The 18853-nt window shown below is 36.5% G+C and overlaps 2 protein-coding genes across 13 annotated transcripts in view; one reads left to right on the forward strand and one right to left on the reverse strand.

The window, feature by feature from the left end:
- Positions 1-554: 554 nt before the first annotated feature.
- On the forward strand, positions 555-9453 carry klf5b (Kruppel like factor 5b). The gene is made up of 4 exons (XM_058786136.1): positions 555-839; positions 1866-2667; positions 3328-3387; positions 5083-9453. Exons 2-4 carry the CDS (start codon positions 1878-1880, stop codon positions 5259-5261), a joined length of 1029 nt encoding a protein of 342 aa, XP_058642119.1. The 5' UTR covers positions 555-839; positions 1866-1877; the 3' UTR covers positions 5262-9453.
- Positions 9454-9572: 119 nt separating this feature from the next.
- The window catches only part of klf12b (Kruppel like factor 12b), a 72424-nt gene continuing 63143 nt past the window's right edge, over positions 9573-18853 (reverse strand). For all 12 annotated transcript variants that reach the window (XM_058786132.1, XM_058786125.1, XM_058786124.1 and 9 more), the window contains 2 exons: positions 14937-15094; positions 9573-14360 (listed from right to left, as the gene is read on the reverse strand). In XM_058786132.1, the coding sequence (XP_058642115.1) occupies positions 14179-14360; positions 14937-15094 (340 nt within the window). In that variant the 3' untranslated portion in view covers positions 9573-14178. The remainder of the gene's footprint in view (positions 14361-14936; positions 15095-18853) is intronic.

The raw sequence follows: 18853 nt of genomic DNA on the forward strand, positions 1-18853 counted from the left end.
TTATTTTATTATTTTTTTTTTTTTACTATTTCTTTCACCTTATCTCACCTTTTAGGCAAATAAATAAATAAATAAATCCTCCAGATCCTCACATTTATCTGAATTGGAGTGTTGAATATTATTTTCATTTTCATTTTAGTTCATGTTTACTGCATTATTTAAGAGGCAATTATGTTATTTTAGTGTTTTGTGTTTGTGTGTTGGAAACTCTTTATTTGTCACTGTTGCTGGAGAGGCCAGTTTTGCTTGTGCATTTTATATTTTTACAGTAACAAATATTTTTAATAGCTAAAATAGGTTGGTATATAAAAATTATATGATTTAATGGCATAAACACCACTAAAAAATATACAACACCAAAAAATCTGTATTTGTATGGTAAAGTTCTGGCAACTACAACAGCCAGTTTTAATAACATATAATAAGACATTTATTTATTTATTACAGTGCATTCCCATGTTTTTTTTTCTTTTCTTTTCTTTTCTTTGCAAGACTATTGCAGATCCTGAAAACCTGTTTGGGTGAATTATTAAATTTATGATGACAAAGCTCCGCCCCGTTTTGAGGCATTGAAACGAGGCAGTTGCGTAATTTGTCTTGTCAAACGCGTAAAGCGCTTGACATCTCTGGCTGGCTGTCGTGTCGTTCTCATTTGCGGCATATTGAATGACGTGATCTCCAGTTTATTTCAGCAGAGGACATGCGGTTATTGGCAACGCTTTGTTGAGCAGGATCCACGGCTAGAATAAAACACCTCTAGAGAACAAGAACTGAGCGAGGCATTGAGAGAGGACGATTACAGTGGATTTAATGACACTCCATCAAAGCATCAAATTCTGGTAGAGTGAATCTGTAATCGCATGTTACATTGGTAAACAGTGCTGGGTGGCAAGCTTTCCGAAATGCCTGTTATTTATGCTTTTGATCTAAAACATAACATAATCGCTGAACAGCTTCTATTTAGTAATGTTTTCTAATGGTGTTCTCCAGTACGTTATACTGTATGTATGAAGCATGCTGGATGAATTGTGCCGAACTCTGCACTGACCTTAATCTGAAAACTCCATAACAGCAGAGCAGCTGTAGGCTCTAAATTCAGATTCAGAGTATTTCCTAGTTTATGGATGGCAGAGAGAGAGAGAGAGAGCTTGTATGGGGGTTCCTTCATTAGGTAGCAACAAGCCTGTGTATTTAGAGATGCACACAAGCTGAAAATGGCAGAATTTTTTATCAATTTGTGCTGATCGTTGAGTTTAAGAGTGTGGCTATACATGTGAACACACTGGACAAAAAAAAAGTCAGTCAGGTTGAAGATGCATTCCTCTAAACTTGTCTTGAAATTCTCAGGAATTTCTGCATTGTTTACTAGAAAGCTTAAAGGATTTATGCCAGAGGGTTATATATAAGAAGTCAAGAAATCTATACATTAATGTTGCCATTTCAATGACAGTTGCTCCGCTGGATATAATGCAATGTTTTGAGCCAATCAGCTGAGTGGTAAATACCATGTGACTAATAACTGTGTAGAGTTATCATGTTGATGGCACCATAAGAACGCACACAGTCCCAAAACCATCACTGAGCAACCATCCTGAACTGTACACAGTTTGTGCTTTTTAAAAGCCCAAAAAAGAATCAGACAATGGTAAAACTATAACATAATGAAATATTTGCGATTTTGGTAGAATACAGCAAGATTACAGATACAGCATTTGGCTAACAGGGACCTGCTAACCACTTAAACCTAGATTTTTTTTGCTATATTTTAAAGGATTGTTGTTGGATATAGCCGAAAAAAACTTGTTTCTGTTCATGTATTGTATGTTTTTGTGGTGAATGAAAACCCATTTTTTTCTGTTCCTCAGATCAAAAGAGACATGGATGGATACCTGCCGCCTCAGTTTCACGCATTGTCAGACCATAAGAAGTTTTGTCAAGACAATTCCCTCACGATGGACCAAGGCACGCCATACAGCATAAACATGAATGTTTTTTTACCAGACGTCACCTACCTACGGACCGGCATGTGTAGACCTGTGAGGTCCGGGGCACCACAGATAAAGACAGAACCTCTACATTCATCTTACAACTACTCCAGTTGCCACGGTTCGGTTGTGCCCGCCATTACGCACCCAGAGTACACAAACCTCTACACCCCAGCTACGGAAACGGGTAGCAATGTTTACGTCAAGCATGAGACGGCATCCCTCGAATTCCCAGACGTTCCACTTTTTCAGCTGTTGAATTCGGAGCTCGAGCCCAATGGTGGCCACTCTTGCACAGATTCCCACAATGCCACATGCCCTCCGATGCCGACGTACAACGGCATTCACACACACCCCAGCCAGATTGCAGAACGACCACATTGTAACATGAGCAACAGTGGATATTCGCTACCTACCCAGTTCAGTCAGCATCCTCAGAAGAGGGCGGCTTATCTACCACCCTCCCCTCCAAACTCAGAACCGGGCAGCCCGGACAGGAGGAAAGAACTCATACAGAACTTATCGCCACCTCCGTCATATGCTGCCAGCATGGCATCTAAAATGGCAGGTCTTACCCCTGGACCAGCACTTTCTGTCCAAACACAAGCAGTACCTGCCCAATACAACCGCAGGAACAATCCCGATCTAGACAAAAGGAGAATACATCACTGTGATGTACCAGGTGAGATTGAATTTAACATCTAGACACTTTAGTATGTGACTATAGGATACACTTTATTTGAAATAATATTCAAGGCCTTAAAAGGAAGATGCGGCTTTTTCCACAAAGTCCATATGACGCAGTGCAGGCTTAAATGGCTATTCAGATGATTTAATGTTGTTGAATAGATATTGTGGACTGACATGACTAAACTTCGGGCAATTACCGGCCTCTAGGTTGGACTTTGACTGACTAAGAGGCTTAGGACACAATGGTGAAACCTTTTGACATTGTATATGAGGCTGCTGGACAAGTCAGAGCTGGCTAGAAAGTTAGTTCAAAGGGTAGTTCACCCCAAAATGGAAATTTCCTCACCCTCGTGTTGTTCCAAGCCTACGTGACATTATTCTTTCTGTTGAACACACTAGAAAATTTGAAGAACTTCTCTGACTTTTTTTATGGACAAAAACACTTTTGATACTTTTTCCAAAAATATCTGCTTTTGTGTTTCTCAGAAGACAGAAAGTCACGCAGGTTTGGAACGAAATGAGGTTGAAGAAATTAATTCACAGAATGTTCATTTTTTGGCGAACTATCCAAATGATGTTTATATAATGGATATGAGCTTTAATGTTAAAAGTTATGGTATGTATTAACATTTATTGTGTTCTTATGCATTAGGATGTAAGAAGGTCTACACCAAGTCCTCACATTTGAAGGCCCATTTACGTACTCACACAGGTAAGACATTTAATAATCACACAAATGAGAGCTGTTCACACAATTGTCGGTGTGGTATTGCTGTCACATAGTATTTGTGTGACAATAACGTTTAATTTAATATAAAAAATATATATATACGTTAGTAATAAATCCAGAGATTACAGAATTCACAAGCTCTGGGTTAGATTTTGAGTCATTTAGTCCATTTTGTCCCTCAAATTCTCTCTCAGCAAATGCTGAAAATTTTACACGGAACCTTCTAAAAACAGGCCCAGACTATACAGTTCTGTTATTTTTTTAACAGATATACTAATCAACACAACCAAAAGTTATCTTTACCAACTGAAGACTGATTACTTGTCGAGTCATTTTGAATGATTCGTTAAAAGGACTGGCTCATAAGGGTCATTTGGTCATGAAAGTGGTTGTGTTCCATTTATTTGATTCACTAAAAAGAACCAGATTTGACATTTGTTTGTGAACCAGACTATACCGGTCAGGCTTATTACGTGCAGCCTATGACCGTGACTATAGAAAGACCTTTTCTTGCCATTATTATGCAAGTACATAAGTACATACAAACGTTTTATCCAGTGTTAATTTTGGCAGGCATTTTTTATTTAGTCTTTATCTTGAGACGAAAATGCTTAATAATCTTAGTCACATTTTAGTCATTTGAGTCTTTCATAGTTTTAGTCGACGAAAAGTCATTGTATTTTTGTCAACTTTTAGTCATTACTTTGTCAAACTGCAGTTACCAGCATTTATTTTGGTAGCTATTTATATGTAGTCTTCAAACAAAACCAAATCAATTAAGCTTATGAGAAATTTCAATCAAGGATTGAATTTGGAAAAACTGGAATAAATTTTCATTTTTTGGGTAGAGATACATTTTTCAGATACAGTAGGTTTACTTAACACATATACATTTATTTAACATCTTTTGTTGGTTAACATTGATGACACCGATAGGTATTTAATTAGGAATGCTGTCCCTTTAAGTCGGAAGGCATGCATGGAATACTGACACACACTCAGTTTTCACCCACCTGTTTATGTTCACTTAAGCCATAACCGACTGTATTTACGTGAGAAACTCTACACGTTAGCCATTTGGACTGCTGTGTGTGTATTTGAGCACTGAGAACTGATCGCGCGCTGTATGAAAACTGAAGAAGTGGAGCGTGCGCGAGAGAGAGCACTTCTATCAGCACGATTCCGCTTATCGCATCTTCACTAACTTTAAATTAATCGACAACGAATTGTGACTCCCGGAAAAAACGGGACGTCTGGTCACTCTATCCCTAACCCTTCAGGTGCTGAGGCCATTGTTTCAGATCGCTAGTTCGCGTTTTGGTAGACTAACGTTATCTGTCCTCTGCGGCTGCCATACTGGGACTAGATATGCGAACGCCCCTCATCCGATTGTAATCCAATGACAGGGACGCACATTTTGAAAGACAAGACAATTAACTTAGCCTATAGGATGTATTTTGAATGTCAGGTAGTCCTCAAATAACATTCTATTCCCGTCTCATCTTGTTAACTAAGGCGCGGCATAAATTTCGTCTGATATTAGTTTTAGCTTGTCATCTTAGTCACAGAAAAAAAGGTTCGTTAATGAATATTTTTCGTTGACGAAATTAACACTGGTTTTATCAAATTGTGGTGGTGTTCTCCCCTCAACCTGTATTGGCCTGTGTTTTGTTGCAGGCGAAAAGCCATACAAGTGCTCATGGGAGGGGTGCGACTGGCGATTCGCCCGCTCTGATGAGCTAACGCGCCACTTCAGGAAGCACACGGGGGCCAAACCTTTCCAGTGCGCCGTATGTAGCCGTTGCTTCTCCCGATCGGACCACCTGGCCCTCCACATGAAAAGACACCAGAACTAGAGCCGCCTGCTCTCGTTGTTCTGACGGTGCCGCGGGAGGGCTATCAGGACCTCGGTTGATGATACTAATTAGGATTTGGGTGTGTTGGTTAATCTTGGGTTTTGGCAGTTCATCAGGTACAACAGGACCAAACCCTGCCGTCGGTACGGCTCCTGTGGTCACAAAACCAGCTAATTGATGAGAACTTGGCTCATTTGCCAGATGGGACACTCTTTTGACATGTTTGTTTGTTTGTTTGTTTCTTTGTTTGTCTGCATACTTTGAGGTCATCATTTATGACATAACTACTTTTAATGTGCCTTTTTTACCTTGTGCCATGTAAAATGTACAACATTCAAGAACTTGTGGGCAGTTTTAATCTTCTTTAAGGCGATATTCCAGATTTAATACAAGTTAAGATTAATTGACTTCATTTGTGGCATAATGATGATCATGTTAAACACATAAAAATAAGGTTGATCTTATGGCTATACTATTGAAACATTGAGTATATTAACGTTTACATGATTGGCCCCATTGACTTCTATTGTAACCCAGATATTGGAAGCTGAAATGAATTATTGTAATGAACAGTATGCCACAAGTTCTATCAACTGAGTTTAACTTTTATTGAACCCAGAATATTCCTGTAAATGACTACTCATACTTGTATCACAAGGTAAATCATAAAATGTGCTGTAGCCTTGGTTGTAGAACCAAACTGTAGAACAGTCATGAGAATGTGAGTCACAATGAATTAATGTCTCTTAAAAGCAGCACTTGATAAGAAACAGAGCTTCAGAAATTTGTGCGGGAGCCGCCGGGTAATTAGAAAATTAAATGTAGCTTCAGAACACCAAAGAGTTGGATGAAGTCCAAACTATGATATGTTTCGAAGAGGATTTGCTTTATGTAGGCAAAATGTTTGAAAGAGCACAATCTGAAGATTGATTGAACTCCTTTGTTAATTCCTGTGTTTAACTGAAATGCAATAAATGGTACAAATGCTGTATTTTTCCTTTCAAAAGGACAGGTCGGATATCGATTACTTCCATAGTTGTTTATTTTCCTTACTATGCATTTGTTTGGGATAAATGATAGCTTTAAATGTACATATAACGTGTATTTATTTTGCACAGATTATTATTATTTTTTTTCTATTTTATAAAATGTAACTCAACGCTTACATGAAATGTGCACGGGGTTACTGGGAAGTGGTTTTAGAAATCTTTGTTCAAATTAATAGTGCTCTAAATGGCCGCATTATGTGGAACAATGTGGCAGCTGATTGTTTACATTAGTTGTTTTGGCTTATGGTGTGTGTTACATCTGTATGTGTGGCCCCATAAAACCTCTTATTTTCCATTACAGTGATAAAAATGTTTTCCGCCTTATTTTTCAGAGATTGCAAATGCATAACAGAAGGGACTCGTTACACATGACAAGCTGATGTTGCTCCTGAGATGGAAGTAAAATAAATTGGGTACATATGGAGTTTGTTCTTATCTGAGGTAATGTAATACGAGGATCCACAATGTTTTATATGTTTGAGAGAGAGAGAGGAAGAACATATAGCTCTATTCTAGATTTGTAAGTAGAAGTTCTTCATTTGGTGACCAAAACCAAAAGAGATCAACTCTAATTGCTGTAATTAAAGGTTCAAACTGCTTAAGTGTAAAATGTTAAACACACCCATTAATCACTCTAATTTGCAGCACTTAGATGAGTACAGTTAATGTTAAATGCATACATCATTACTGTTATTACACATAATATGGAGGCAGGTCTTTAAAGTCTTAGTCTGTCAGGTTAAACTGGAGTGTCCAGTCATCCTGGCTCGCATGTGATTAGGTGAATAAATGGAGGTGTGGTTACAGTTGCTAATACGGGCTGTCAGATTTGAAATCTCAGAGTTAGAAGTTGATGGTATTGAGTGGTAACACCCAATTAAATTGATACTATAATTATCTAGCCTGTATACAAATCACTGAGTAACAGTAGAAAGGCCTCAGTCATGAAAATAACCTGACATTTTCACAATGCATTCTTTTCATCACTAGGGTGTATATTATTTTCTGAATCAGTTCTTACATAAGCGACCAATTCTGAACATGAGCAATTCACTCCCCCACCCCAGCTTAATATGAGTTTAGTTGTATATACTGATGTTATTGTCCAGAAATAAATCACAGTTAGGCCCACACAGGAACAAATACACCAAAAGCACCAAGTGAATAGACTGTATGCTGTTGTATTGTTAAAGAAACCTCTCCAGGATTATATCACAGAACTTCAGAAATATGTATGCTAACAAAAACTTAAGATGGTATGGTGGAGAATATTTTAGTATTGGTACAATTTTTAAATAAAATACAAGTCAGTTACCACTTTTGACGATGTATTGTCCAGCGTATGGTGTGAGTTTTATTTGTCTGGCCTCTTTTTAGCTGAGGTTAGCATGTTAGCTGCATGCTAAGTCAGCACATGTCACATTGCGCCTCAAAGTAAAGACTCGCTGGCCAAACAGAGTGATGCTATTTGATTATTAGTGATTGCCGGCAAGCAACTTTAAGATTCTGTGTTATATAATGCTTGTTAAACATGCCCGGAATCAGCCCAGCTGCTTTGTCTCTGAGGAAGATTGTTATCATGAAGTCGATGCCTTCATGTTTCTTTGAAAAGCCTTGTGTCAATAGGGAACTCATTTATTTTCTTTCATGGAAAGGAACAATAGTTTAATTCACTATTTGACCTGACATTTAGATGATCTTTGCAGATGAGAGTATGGATCAAACAGTAGCTCAGCTGTGATCCTCTTTAGTGAATGCCATTTACTGAAAGAACTTATAGGATCACTGTGATGTTGCTCTTACTCTTAAGGGAAAACTATTGAGTTATCACACTGAAAGCAATATCAGTGGAAATGTTTCATACGACTCCAAAAAAAAAATAAGACTCAAAGTTTTATTTGCCATCCTATGTTTATAGTTATAAAAAGGCCCTGAAGTTGTGTGGATAAATATTCCAACAAATCAAAATGTTGGAGATTTTAAAATGACGCTCACCAAGGCTGCATTTAGTTGAACAAAATTATAGTTGCCTAATAATGTGAAATATTACTACAATTTCAAATAACTGTCTTTTATTTTAATATATTTTATGAAGCATTTTATTCCTGTGATGGCAAAGCTGAATTTTTAGCAGCCATTACTTCAGTCTTCGGTGTCATGTGATCATTCAAATTATTTGGTGCTCAAGAAACATTTCTTTCTATTATCAATGTTGAAAACAGTTGTGCTGCTTAACATTTCTGTGAAAACCACACTGTAAAAAATGACTGTGATTTTAACGGTAAAAACCTGTGAAAATGCTACAGTAAAAACCTGTTAAATGGAAACGGTAAGTTCCTGTAAAATTTACAGGGAAAAACTGTAAACTGACGTTCCCAGAATTCCCGGCGTTGCTTTTAAAATTTTGTTTGAATTTAATGTTTTTTCTTTGAAATAACTATGTTTCTTAGTTTTTTCTTATCAGTTACGTTTATTAGGGTTGTATGTCACATCTAATGTTGTTAAATGAATGTTTATTTCAGTTTAATGAGTCTCACCATGATGGTGTTTAGTGCTTGTGTGAATGACACTGTGCACCTTCTATACATGTTATTATTTAAAAGCTGCTTGTGATGGGCTTTGGTTCATCATGTGACTTTCTCATCACCACCTGCATTTGGTGGTTATCAGTATATTTCAAAGGTACAAAACAAATTTCAGTACTTTAATAGGTTGGTATATTAACATTATATCAGTTAATGAAATCACGGTATTTAACTAAATTTAAGTTAAAACCGTAAAACCTAAAATGTTGTTACCATATTTTTCACGGTAGAATTCCGGCACACAGCTGCCATTTTTTTTTTTACCGTAAGTTTTACGCAATTTTTTTTTACAGTGCATAATACATTTGTTTCAGGAGTTTTAGAATAGGAAGATCAAAAGAACAGCATTTATTTTAAATCTTTTATAACATTATAAATGCCTTTACTGTAATTTTTGATCAGTTTAATATGCCCTGGCTGAATCACTTTTTATAAAAGTTTAAATAAAAATGATTAAAAACACCAAATTTTTGAATTATAGTGTATAATTTCTATAGAGCTTATTCAGGCAATTATTATTTAATGTGGTAGCTTTAGTACTTATTAGCTTGTTAGGAACTAGTGTAATGTTATGTTACTCAAATCCAAAATAGTATAAAAACTATTTCAAACTAAAGAATCCATGAGGCAAACATGCTAATCAAGTAAACGTAAATACATGCGTTTATGCCAATATGTTCCATACAAAATGCAAGTTTATTAACTTCCATGCCTCCGATTAGATTATCAAACAAGTATAATGTGTAACCTCAATTTCAATTCACAGCTCAATCTTCTGAAAAAAAAAAAAAAAGAAAAGAAAATACAGAGAATAGCAAAAAGCACAGAATATTTAGACAACTTCTGGAGAAGCAAAATAAAGCTGAAACACTGTCAACCTCTGAAACGATTGGGACATGACAACCTCCAACAGGATCCAATGGGAAAGATATCCCTTTGAAGTGTAGCAGGGTAAAATATCACAACTTTACAGTAAAACCAAAAAAAAGGGGAAAAAAGCTCTGAATATATTTACAATACACACACTATACATAAATACAAGAAAGATAATTACAGAATATCAGCAAAACAAGAAACAAAGGCCATTGAGTAAATACTTGATTCCAAAGAAAGTAAAGTAAATACATAAACAAAGGCAATATTTTACAGAGACTCAAGGGGGGAAATGCTGTTCACGGAGGAATTATGCCGTACCACCAGTGTCTTAACATTCAGAATATTTCCTGCGTCTGCTCAATTTCCATGACTGGGGACGCATGAGAAGTTCACACGATTTTATAAAGTTAGAGGTAAACCAGAGTCCTGTTAATTAAGCAAATGTGTCCTTCAGGTGAGGACCACCATATAAATCTTATGCAGCTTCCATAGGAGACACATAAAGAATGTTCAAGAAACACCAACCGGGATATTTACAGCTTCAAAATGGTTCATAAGGCTCAGTGCATTTCAAAGAAACAGATCTTTGTGTCATGTCTGGGTTAATAAACCAGGGAAACCGTGAAAATCTTAATACTAGGCACTCGTCATTATTGCATAACTTTGACCCTGTTTGCCTTTACAAAATTATGTCACAAAAAACATAAGAATGCCAAAGGGAAGGGAAAGTAATGCAGAATTGAGTAAAACAACCCTTTCTTTTTCTTTTTTTTAGTTTTTAAAGAAATGAAATCTTGACGGTGTCTATACTTGTATATTGGTTGCTCATCATGACTCTTGAATACTGTTGGAAACGCTCGTTTCATTGGGTTGTTTCTGCTTTATTCACATTTTTAGAGTCAGTATAAAAACATTGAAATTGCTAAAAATGAGGCAGCACCGCCCGAATACTGTAATATGAGCTGAACATTTGATTTGATTGTTCATTAAAACTGCATGCAACTGCTACCGGTTTCACTTAGACCGGCCCTACATGTGCGTTCACAGGGACAGTTCAGCCAAAAATGGAAAATTCTGTCATCATTTACTCACCTTCAATGTCTTTCTTTTGTAAAACACAACAAACCTTGTTTTTGTCCTAAAAGTGTCAAAACAAAATTCTTCAAAATATCTTCTTTTGTGCTTCTCAGAAAAAATGAGGGTGACATGAGGGTGAATAAACAATGACACATTTTTGGCTGAAGTTTCCCTTTAAGATGACAAGCCTTCATTTTTCTCAAACACTGAACAGTTGAATATTTTTTTATTATATTAGCTGAATGAATGTCTCTGAAAAATCTGCATATTACGTATAAAGATAATCCCTTGTATTTTTTAAAAAAGCCCTATTTTAATAGGTATTTACAGCCTGTAAAACTGAGCAATATCTTTTCACTTTCACATATATTACAACATCTTTAAAAGTATTTTTTTGTACAGAAAATAGTCATATGCAGATGAAGTGCCTCACATTACAGACACGCTTCAAAATACAGAATATGATGATAAGATACATTGGTGATTAATGTCACGTCTATCTTAAAATAATTACTTCCATACTTCATAAAAACAAGGTGCTCATGTTATGTTCAAGCCCATATACAACAGGATACACACGCGTGTACACAAATACATAGTGAGGAACATAAAACATGGTGCATCATAATACTTCAGAATAAACAAACAAACAATGTTAGAAATGGATTGGTCATCTCTAACGGACAAACGGTTACTAAGTAATGAATGTTTCTATTGATACGTTTCCTTTCACAGCATTTGACTTTTGTTTCCTTTTGTCGGTGACGAAAAGTCCCTACATGCCCCAGCAACTGTAACTGATTGTAGATTTAGTGAGCATGTTTGATCACCCCTGCATGCACAGGCAGACCGTAAAGTCGATGTAAATTCTAGTAATATCTAATCATCTGAAAAGCGGTCACAAGGCTTTCTGTGGCCACTTGAAAGTGCATAATATGGATCACAGGGACAGAAGACCAAAAAACAGACAGAAAAACAAAAAACAGAACTTACACATCTTAGTGAAAACCTCGACCTTAATGTGAACGGCACAGCGTGGAACATACAGTGAATTTATCTGCGTACAGTATGTAAAAGAATTAGCTGTATTCACACAAGTGCGGCATATTGCTTTTTTGAGTATCTTAGTGTAGTGTGTGTCTATATATACTGTATGTTTAAGTTAAGAAATCTCTCGTAGAATGCTAGAAGAATAAAACAACAGAACGAACAACAGACAGATAGATAGATAGGAGAAATTTCTTAAATAAACATTAGAACAGATTCTAATATCAACAGATATGGCTCAGTAAATATTTGAATCACTTTGTAACATCTCCAACATTAGAATGCATAAAGAAAATGTAAAAAACAGAGAGAGAAAAAAGAAGAAAAACACTAAGAGAGCCTATCAGGGATCCCTTTGTAATCCAGCTCACTGGCTGCTCTCTACTGGTGACTTTGGAGATTGTTCAATTGATATATGTGGGTGGAAAATTGGTAACACTTCACATTAAAGTTGGATTCATTAACATTATTAATGCATTAGGTATCATGACCTAACCAATACACCAACAGCCTACATTTAAACATTTCAAGTGTTGACTAACATTCAAGCATGATGAACAAAGGTGAATAGTGTAATATATCATGAATAAAATTATAGTATATAAATGCTTGTACATTCTAAATTTTGGGGTCATAAAGTTTTATTTTATTTTTAATAATTAACACTTTTTTTCATAAAGGAAGCATTAAATTGATCAAATTTGACAGTAATTGATTTATAATGTTATACAAGAAATTTCTAATTTCAAATAAACCACTTTCTATTCATTAAAGAATACTGTATCATGGTTTCCACAAAAATATTAAGTACAGCTGTTAATAGGAAATGTTAAAAGGACTGGAGTAATGGCTGTTGTAAATTCAGGTTTGCCATTATAAGAATAAATGAATATAAAAATGTATGTTATATGTAAATATATGATTATTTAAATTAGAAAACAGTTGTTTTAAATTGTCATATTCATTCATAATATTATTCTTTTTACTGTATATTTGATCAAATAAATGCAGCCTTGGTAAACATATAAGACTTTTCAAAAACTTTTCAAAATTTTGAATTTTCTGAAACTTCTGAATGGTAATGTACATTGTTAGTTCAATGTTACCAAATGCATTAACTAACTGAAGTGTTATGGAAATAATTAGTAAATGGATACACTGATGTTTGCAAAGACACTTCATAAATACAAAGTGAAGAACAAATCCACTGACCATAACTGACATCAGGCTTCATAGTTCAAAAGCAATCTCACAAAAGGAGAAGAAAACAGAGGACATTCAAGAGATTTCCTCAGCATATCCTAGAAAGTTGTGAAAGATTACACCTCCGCTAGAAATCCACTATAAATAGAAGAGGTATCTGAATGATAGAAAACAAAGCGGCACTGGTAGAAATCCAGAGTTTTGACCATGTGTATGGGTGAGGACCAGGCCAGGAACTCACCCCAGTGGTGCTCGGAATAAGTATATTGCTCTTCTGCCTCGAGTTACCTGTCTGAGTAGACCCTCATTATCCAGATTTACACATATTTTCCTAATTAGCGAGTCAATGTGATAAAATGATAACAAATGTGGAGAGTAGACTGCAGAAGCCCACCTATACTTTGTCTGTTAATAAAATTCAATCAATTTCGGTTTAAAATCAACAATTGTGAGGAACAGAAGATATTGTGACCCAAAATGAACATGTTGTTGTGTAATCTCATTCGCTGGTGTGTTAACCTGTAAATGGCAACCTTGGAAACCTCTGGAATCACTGGCCCAAAGTCTTCATCATTAGAAGATCTGCTTAATCCTTCTCATACTTCTGGCTCTTGATGTTCCGCAAAAAGGTAAATGTAAAAAATTGTGCAAGCACACCATTTACGGTCACGCTCCCCTTTTGCATCTGTCAGAACAACACATAAAGCCATTCCACTCTGCGTTTCTTTACATTGTAGATGTTGAGTGAGAAGCAGCCATATTAAAACAGACCACACGGATGATTCAGAAAGGAAAATCAGAAAACAAACCGTTTGTCCGAGTGAAATAATCCTTTGAACAGACACGAGACGATCAAGATCCTGGACTCCAAATGTTTCAGGCCTGTAGATGAGCCTCCTCCCTCCCTGAATGGACCCTGTTTAGCTCTGCAAATGTGGGGAAAGCATCATACTCCTCCTTCGCTTGCTCTTTTATCCTCACTCTCAGGGGCAGGGATGGCCGTTTCTTTGTCCAGCCCAGCTGAACATTATTGGGGGAGATCCAGCTCTCCCGTGTGTGCGAGTGAGTGAGTGGGTGGCTTCAAACCAGCATGTGTCTGCGACGGTGCAGGGCCAGATGGTCTGAGCGGGAAAAGCTTCGGTCGCAGTCCCCGCACTTAAAGGGTTTGACCCCTGTGTGTTTACGATAATGCCGTGTCAACTCGTCCGAGCGGGCGAACTTCCATGTGCAACCGTCCCAGGTGCACTTGTATGGCTTCTCACCTGGTGGAGATAATGGACCATACATAAGCAAAAATAAACACCACTGTAATTTTGGACATATTATGGAAATTGTAAAAGACTGGTTGAAGGAATAGTTTACACAAAAATGAAAAATTGGCCATTCAAGATGTAAATGAGTTTCTTCATCAGAACGGATTTGGAGAAATTTAGCATTACATCACTTGTTCACCAAAGGATCCTCTGCAGTGAATGGGTGCCGTCAGAATGAGTATTAAACAGTTGATAAAAACATCACAATAATCCAAAATACGACTCCAGTACATCAAGTAACATCTTGTAAAGTGACAATTTTTGGATTGGAGAAAGCAATATTATGATCACAAGACATGAATGAATGGGTTTGAGTCATGGACTCTCATTCTGATGGTACCCATTCATTGCAGAAGATCCACTGCTGAGCAACGTTTCAAATAAAGAAACAAATCTGGATAGCCTTAGGGTGTTAGCGAATTTTATTTTGGGGTGAACTGTTCCTTTAACCAGAAACGATACTCCAAATTCAAATAAAGTGATAGAGAAACGAGGTGTACAGATTGTATTTGGGTGCTGACAAACCTGTGTGTGTCCTCCGGTGTGCCTTTAAATGGGAGCTCTTGGTATAAACTTTATTACAGCCTGCAAAGTCACATCTGTGAATGCGTCTTTTCTTGGAGTCTGGAGATTCAGGGGGCTGTGGCCGTCGAATGCTCTCAATACTGAATGGTGACATGGAACTGAGAGAGAGAGAGAGATTTTTAATCACCCTGTATAGAGCATTACAATATTATCAACTGACCTTATTCAGCATCCTAAGAAATGAACTGAGACAGCAGCATGTACATAAGTTAACTGCTGCCACCATGTGGTAACATGATATAAAACAACAACATTTTGAAGCAGTAGTTAAGACCTGGACCACGTGTTATGGTGACCAAGACTAGATATGTTTGATCAAAAATACAGAAATATTGTGAATTATTTATAAAATTTAAAATAATTGTTTTCTATTTTTATACATTTTGAAATTGAATTTGTTCCAGTAATGGCAAAGCTGAATTTTCAGCAAGCATAACTACAGTCTTCAGTGTCACATGATCCTTCAGAAATCATTGTAATATGCTGATTTGCTGCTCACAAAACACGTATTATCATTATAAATGTTTTATAGCAGTTGTGCTGCTTAATATTTTTGTAAAAATGGTGATACAATTGTTTTTAATCAGGATTCTTTAATGTGTACAAAGCTCAAAAGAACAGCATTTATTTGAAATGGAAATAATAAATGTCTTTAGTGACATTTTTGATCAATTTAATGCATATTTTCAGAATAAAACTATTTCTAAAAAAAAAAAAAAAAATGGTACTCTTACTGAGCACAAACTGGTAGTGTATGTGTGTGTGTGTGTGTGTGTGTGTGTGTATATGTGTGTATATATATATATATATATATATATATATATATATATATATATATATATACAGTGCCCTCCAAAAGTATTGGAACAGTAAAGACAAAATTGCTCTGTTTGCTGTGGAGTCAAGACATTTGCAAATATGATGCAAAGATGAATATGAGACAAAACTACAGAATGTCACATTTTATTATTAGCTGATTCAACACATACATGTTTTACCAAATAAAAAGAATAGCACTTTTAGAGTTCATCCCACTCATTGATGTGAGCATAAGTATTGGTACAGTTGAACATAAGGCAGATATAAAAGATTATAAGCTATTATTTAGTTGCAGATCCCTTGCGCACAATCACAGCAGTGAGTCTGTGACCCATAGACATCACCAGACTCTTGGTCTCATCCTTTGAAATAATTTTCCCAGCCTTTAATGCAGCCAGTTGCAATTGTTGCTTGTTTTGGGGAGTTTCTGCCTTTACTCTCCTCTTCATCTGGTGAAATTCATGTTCAATCGGATTTAAATCTGGAGATTGACTTGGGCAATCTAAGACTTTCCATTTCTTTGCCCTGATAAACTCCTTGACTGAACTGGCAGGGTGTTTTGGGTCATTGTCCTGATGCGATATGAAGCACTTCCCAATGAATCTGGTGGCATTTTCTTGAATATTGGTAGGAAAGATGGTTTCGTACCCTTCCAAATTCATTCTGCTACTGTCATCATACATGAAGTCATCAGTAAAGTTGAGAGGGCCTGTTCCAGAGACAGCCATGCATGCCCATGCCATGACACCACCTCCACCATGCTTTACAGATGAGGCTGTATGCTTGGGATGATTTGCAGTTCCCTTTTATTTCTCCACATTTTTGCTTTCCCATCACTTCGATAAAGGTTCATCTTTGTCTCATCGGTCCATAAACACAGTTCCAAAACTCTTCTGGCTCACCTTTGTGCTTTTTTGCAAACTCTAATCTTGCCTTTCTATTTTTGGTAGCGGTCAGAGGTTTGCATCTTGCTGTGTAGCCTCTGTAATTCGGTGTCAAAGTCTCCTGAGGACAGTAAACGGACAGAGCATCACCACCGCTTTCTGGAAGTTGTTGGTGATTTTACAGACACATCTTTTAGGGTTCATTTTCACAGCTTTTATGATTTGTCTGTCATAAACTACTGTTGTTTTCACTTGTTGGTTGCTGGTGTCGCTGGAGGTTTCCAAACTCTTTATTTCTCCATGCCCTTTGTTTTTTCTAGAGCTCTAATTGACTTCCTCCTTTCTTTTAGCATCCAAATTGCTTGCTTTTCTCTCAAAGTCGGCTCCCTCATCTTCATCCTGGTTTGTGTGTGTCATCATCGCATGCAAGATTCAGAATGCAGAAGTAATGGATATAACTGATACGACACATTCCCTGTGTCACGAATCCTGTCCGTGGTCTTCTGTCCACTTGCCACCAGAGGTCGCCCTCCGATTACATGGACTCTTGCACCACACTACTGTTGCACTTCACCATCTAACTACATTTCCCATCATCCATCACACAGATCACACAGCTGTCAGATTACACATTGCACTGATTACACAGCTGAAACCCATTAGACACTCTTTATAAGCCTTGGACTTTCTCTGCCTCACTGCTGAGTATTGTATGCATTTATCGCTGCCCTACAGAGCCCTGTTAGTTTCCCTAGTCTTGCCTTGCCTTGCCTTGCCTTGCCTTGCCTATGTCGGATTGTGTTTTCCCCTGCCTGGACTATCGCTTACGTTTTGGATTACCTCTCTTGTCAAACCCCTTTTGATACTGTTCGCCTATCGTCGACCCACGCTTGTCTTTGTTTACTCTTTGTCTCGCCCATGTTATACCTGTTTGCCACTGTTCGACCCTGCCTGTTATGACCACGTCTCTGCTCATTAAAAGCTTGCATATGGATCTGCACGTCTCACGTCTCGTCAGTCCCGTAACACCCTGCTTTTAATATCTGAAGAATTAATGCAACAGGACACAGCTGATCACTTAGAAAGGCCATACTTATGCTTATATGAAATACTTATGCTCACATCAGATAGGGGGATGAAACTCAAAGTGCTGAACTTCTTAGCTGGTAAAACATCTATGTGTTGAATCACCCAATAATAAAATGTGACATTCTGTAGTTTTGTCTCATATTCTTCTTTTAATCATATTTGTAAATGTCTTGACTCCACAGCCAACAGAGCAATTATTTCTTTACTGTTCCAATACTTTTGGAGGGCACTGTATATATATATATATATATATATATATATATATATATATATATATATATATATATATATATATATATATATATATGTGTGTGTGTGTGTGTGTGTGTGTGTGTGTGTGTGTGTGTGTGTGTGTGTGTGTGTGTGTGTGTGTGTGTGTGTGTATGTGGGTAGTTGACAAATAGCCAGTAAAAAATGCTTTTTTGTAAAAGACCATTTTTGAAGATGAAATGCATACATGTAGTGTAAAGTCTGATCTTTGAGAAAATATAAAGGGTCGCTAACTTCGTCAATTCTGTCATTGTTTTTTTAAACATTTTTACTGAACTGAACCATGAATTTGTCCTATGGTGTGACATAGCAAAAATTAAGAAAAAAGCCTCTTAATAATATATAAATAGCATGAGAGAGATTTATCTTTATTGTTAGACACTTATTTTCATATAGTGTTATTTATTTAATATGAAATTATAATTAACATCATTATTTGCCCATGACTTGTTTCAAGACAAACTTTGACAACAAGATAAACGTTACTGTCATCTGTTCAAAACTGCTGAAAATTATACCATTTTAAGTTGAGCGATATCTGTATCTCCCCTATTACAATACTCAACTGTTTTTTTTTAAGATATTTTGAGATAAAAACAAATCTGTGGTTCTTTTGTGTGTGTCACACCATAGGACATTACATCACACTAAAGGACAGAAATTGTAGTTATTAAAGTACTTCTATTTAACTTTGAACATGTCAAAGGAGAATGAAAGTTTAATTTTGATATAAACAATATCAACATGTCTCTTTCAATCAGTATATTACTGAAACTCTTCTGAGCTAACCTGTCA

This window comes from Onychostoma macrolepis, chromosome 09 (assembly GCF_012432095.1).
Source record: "Onychostoma macrolepis isolate SWU-2019 chromosome 09, ASM1243209v1, whole genome shotgun sequence".
In the NCBI taxonomy this organism is placed as follows: Eukaryota; Metazoa; Chordata; class Actinopteri; order Cypriniformes; family Cyprinidae; genus Onychostoma; species Onychostoma macrolepis.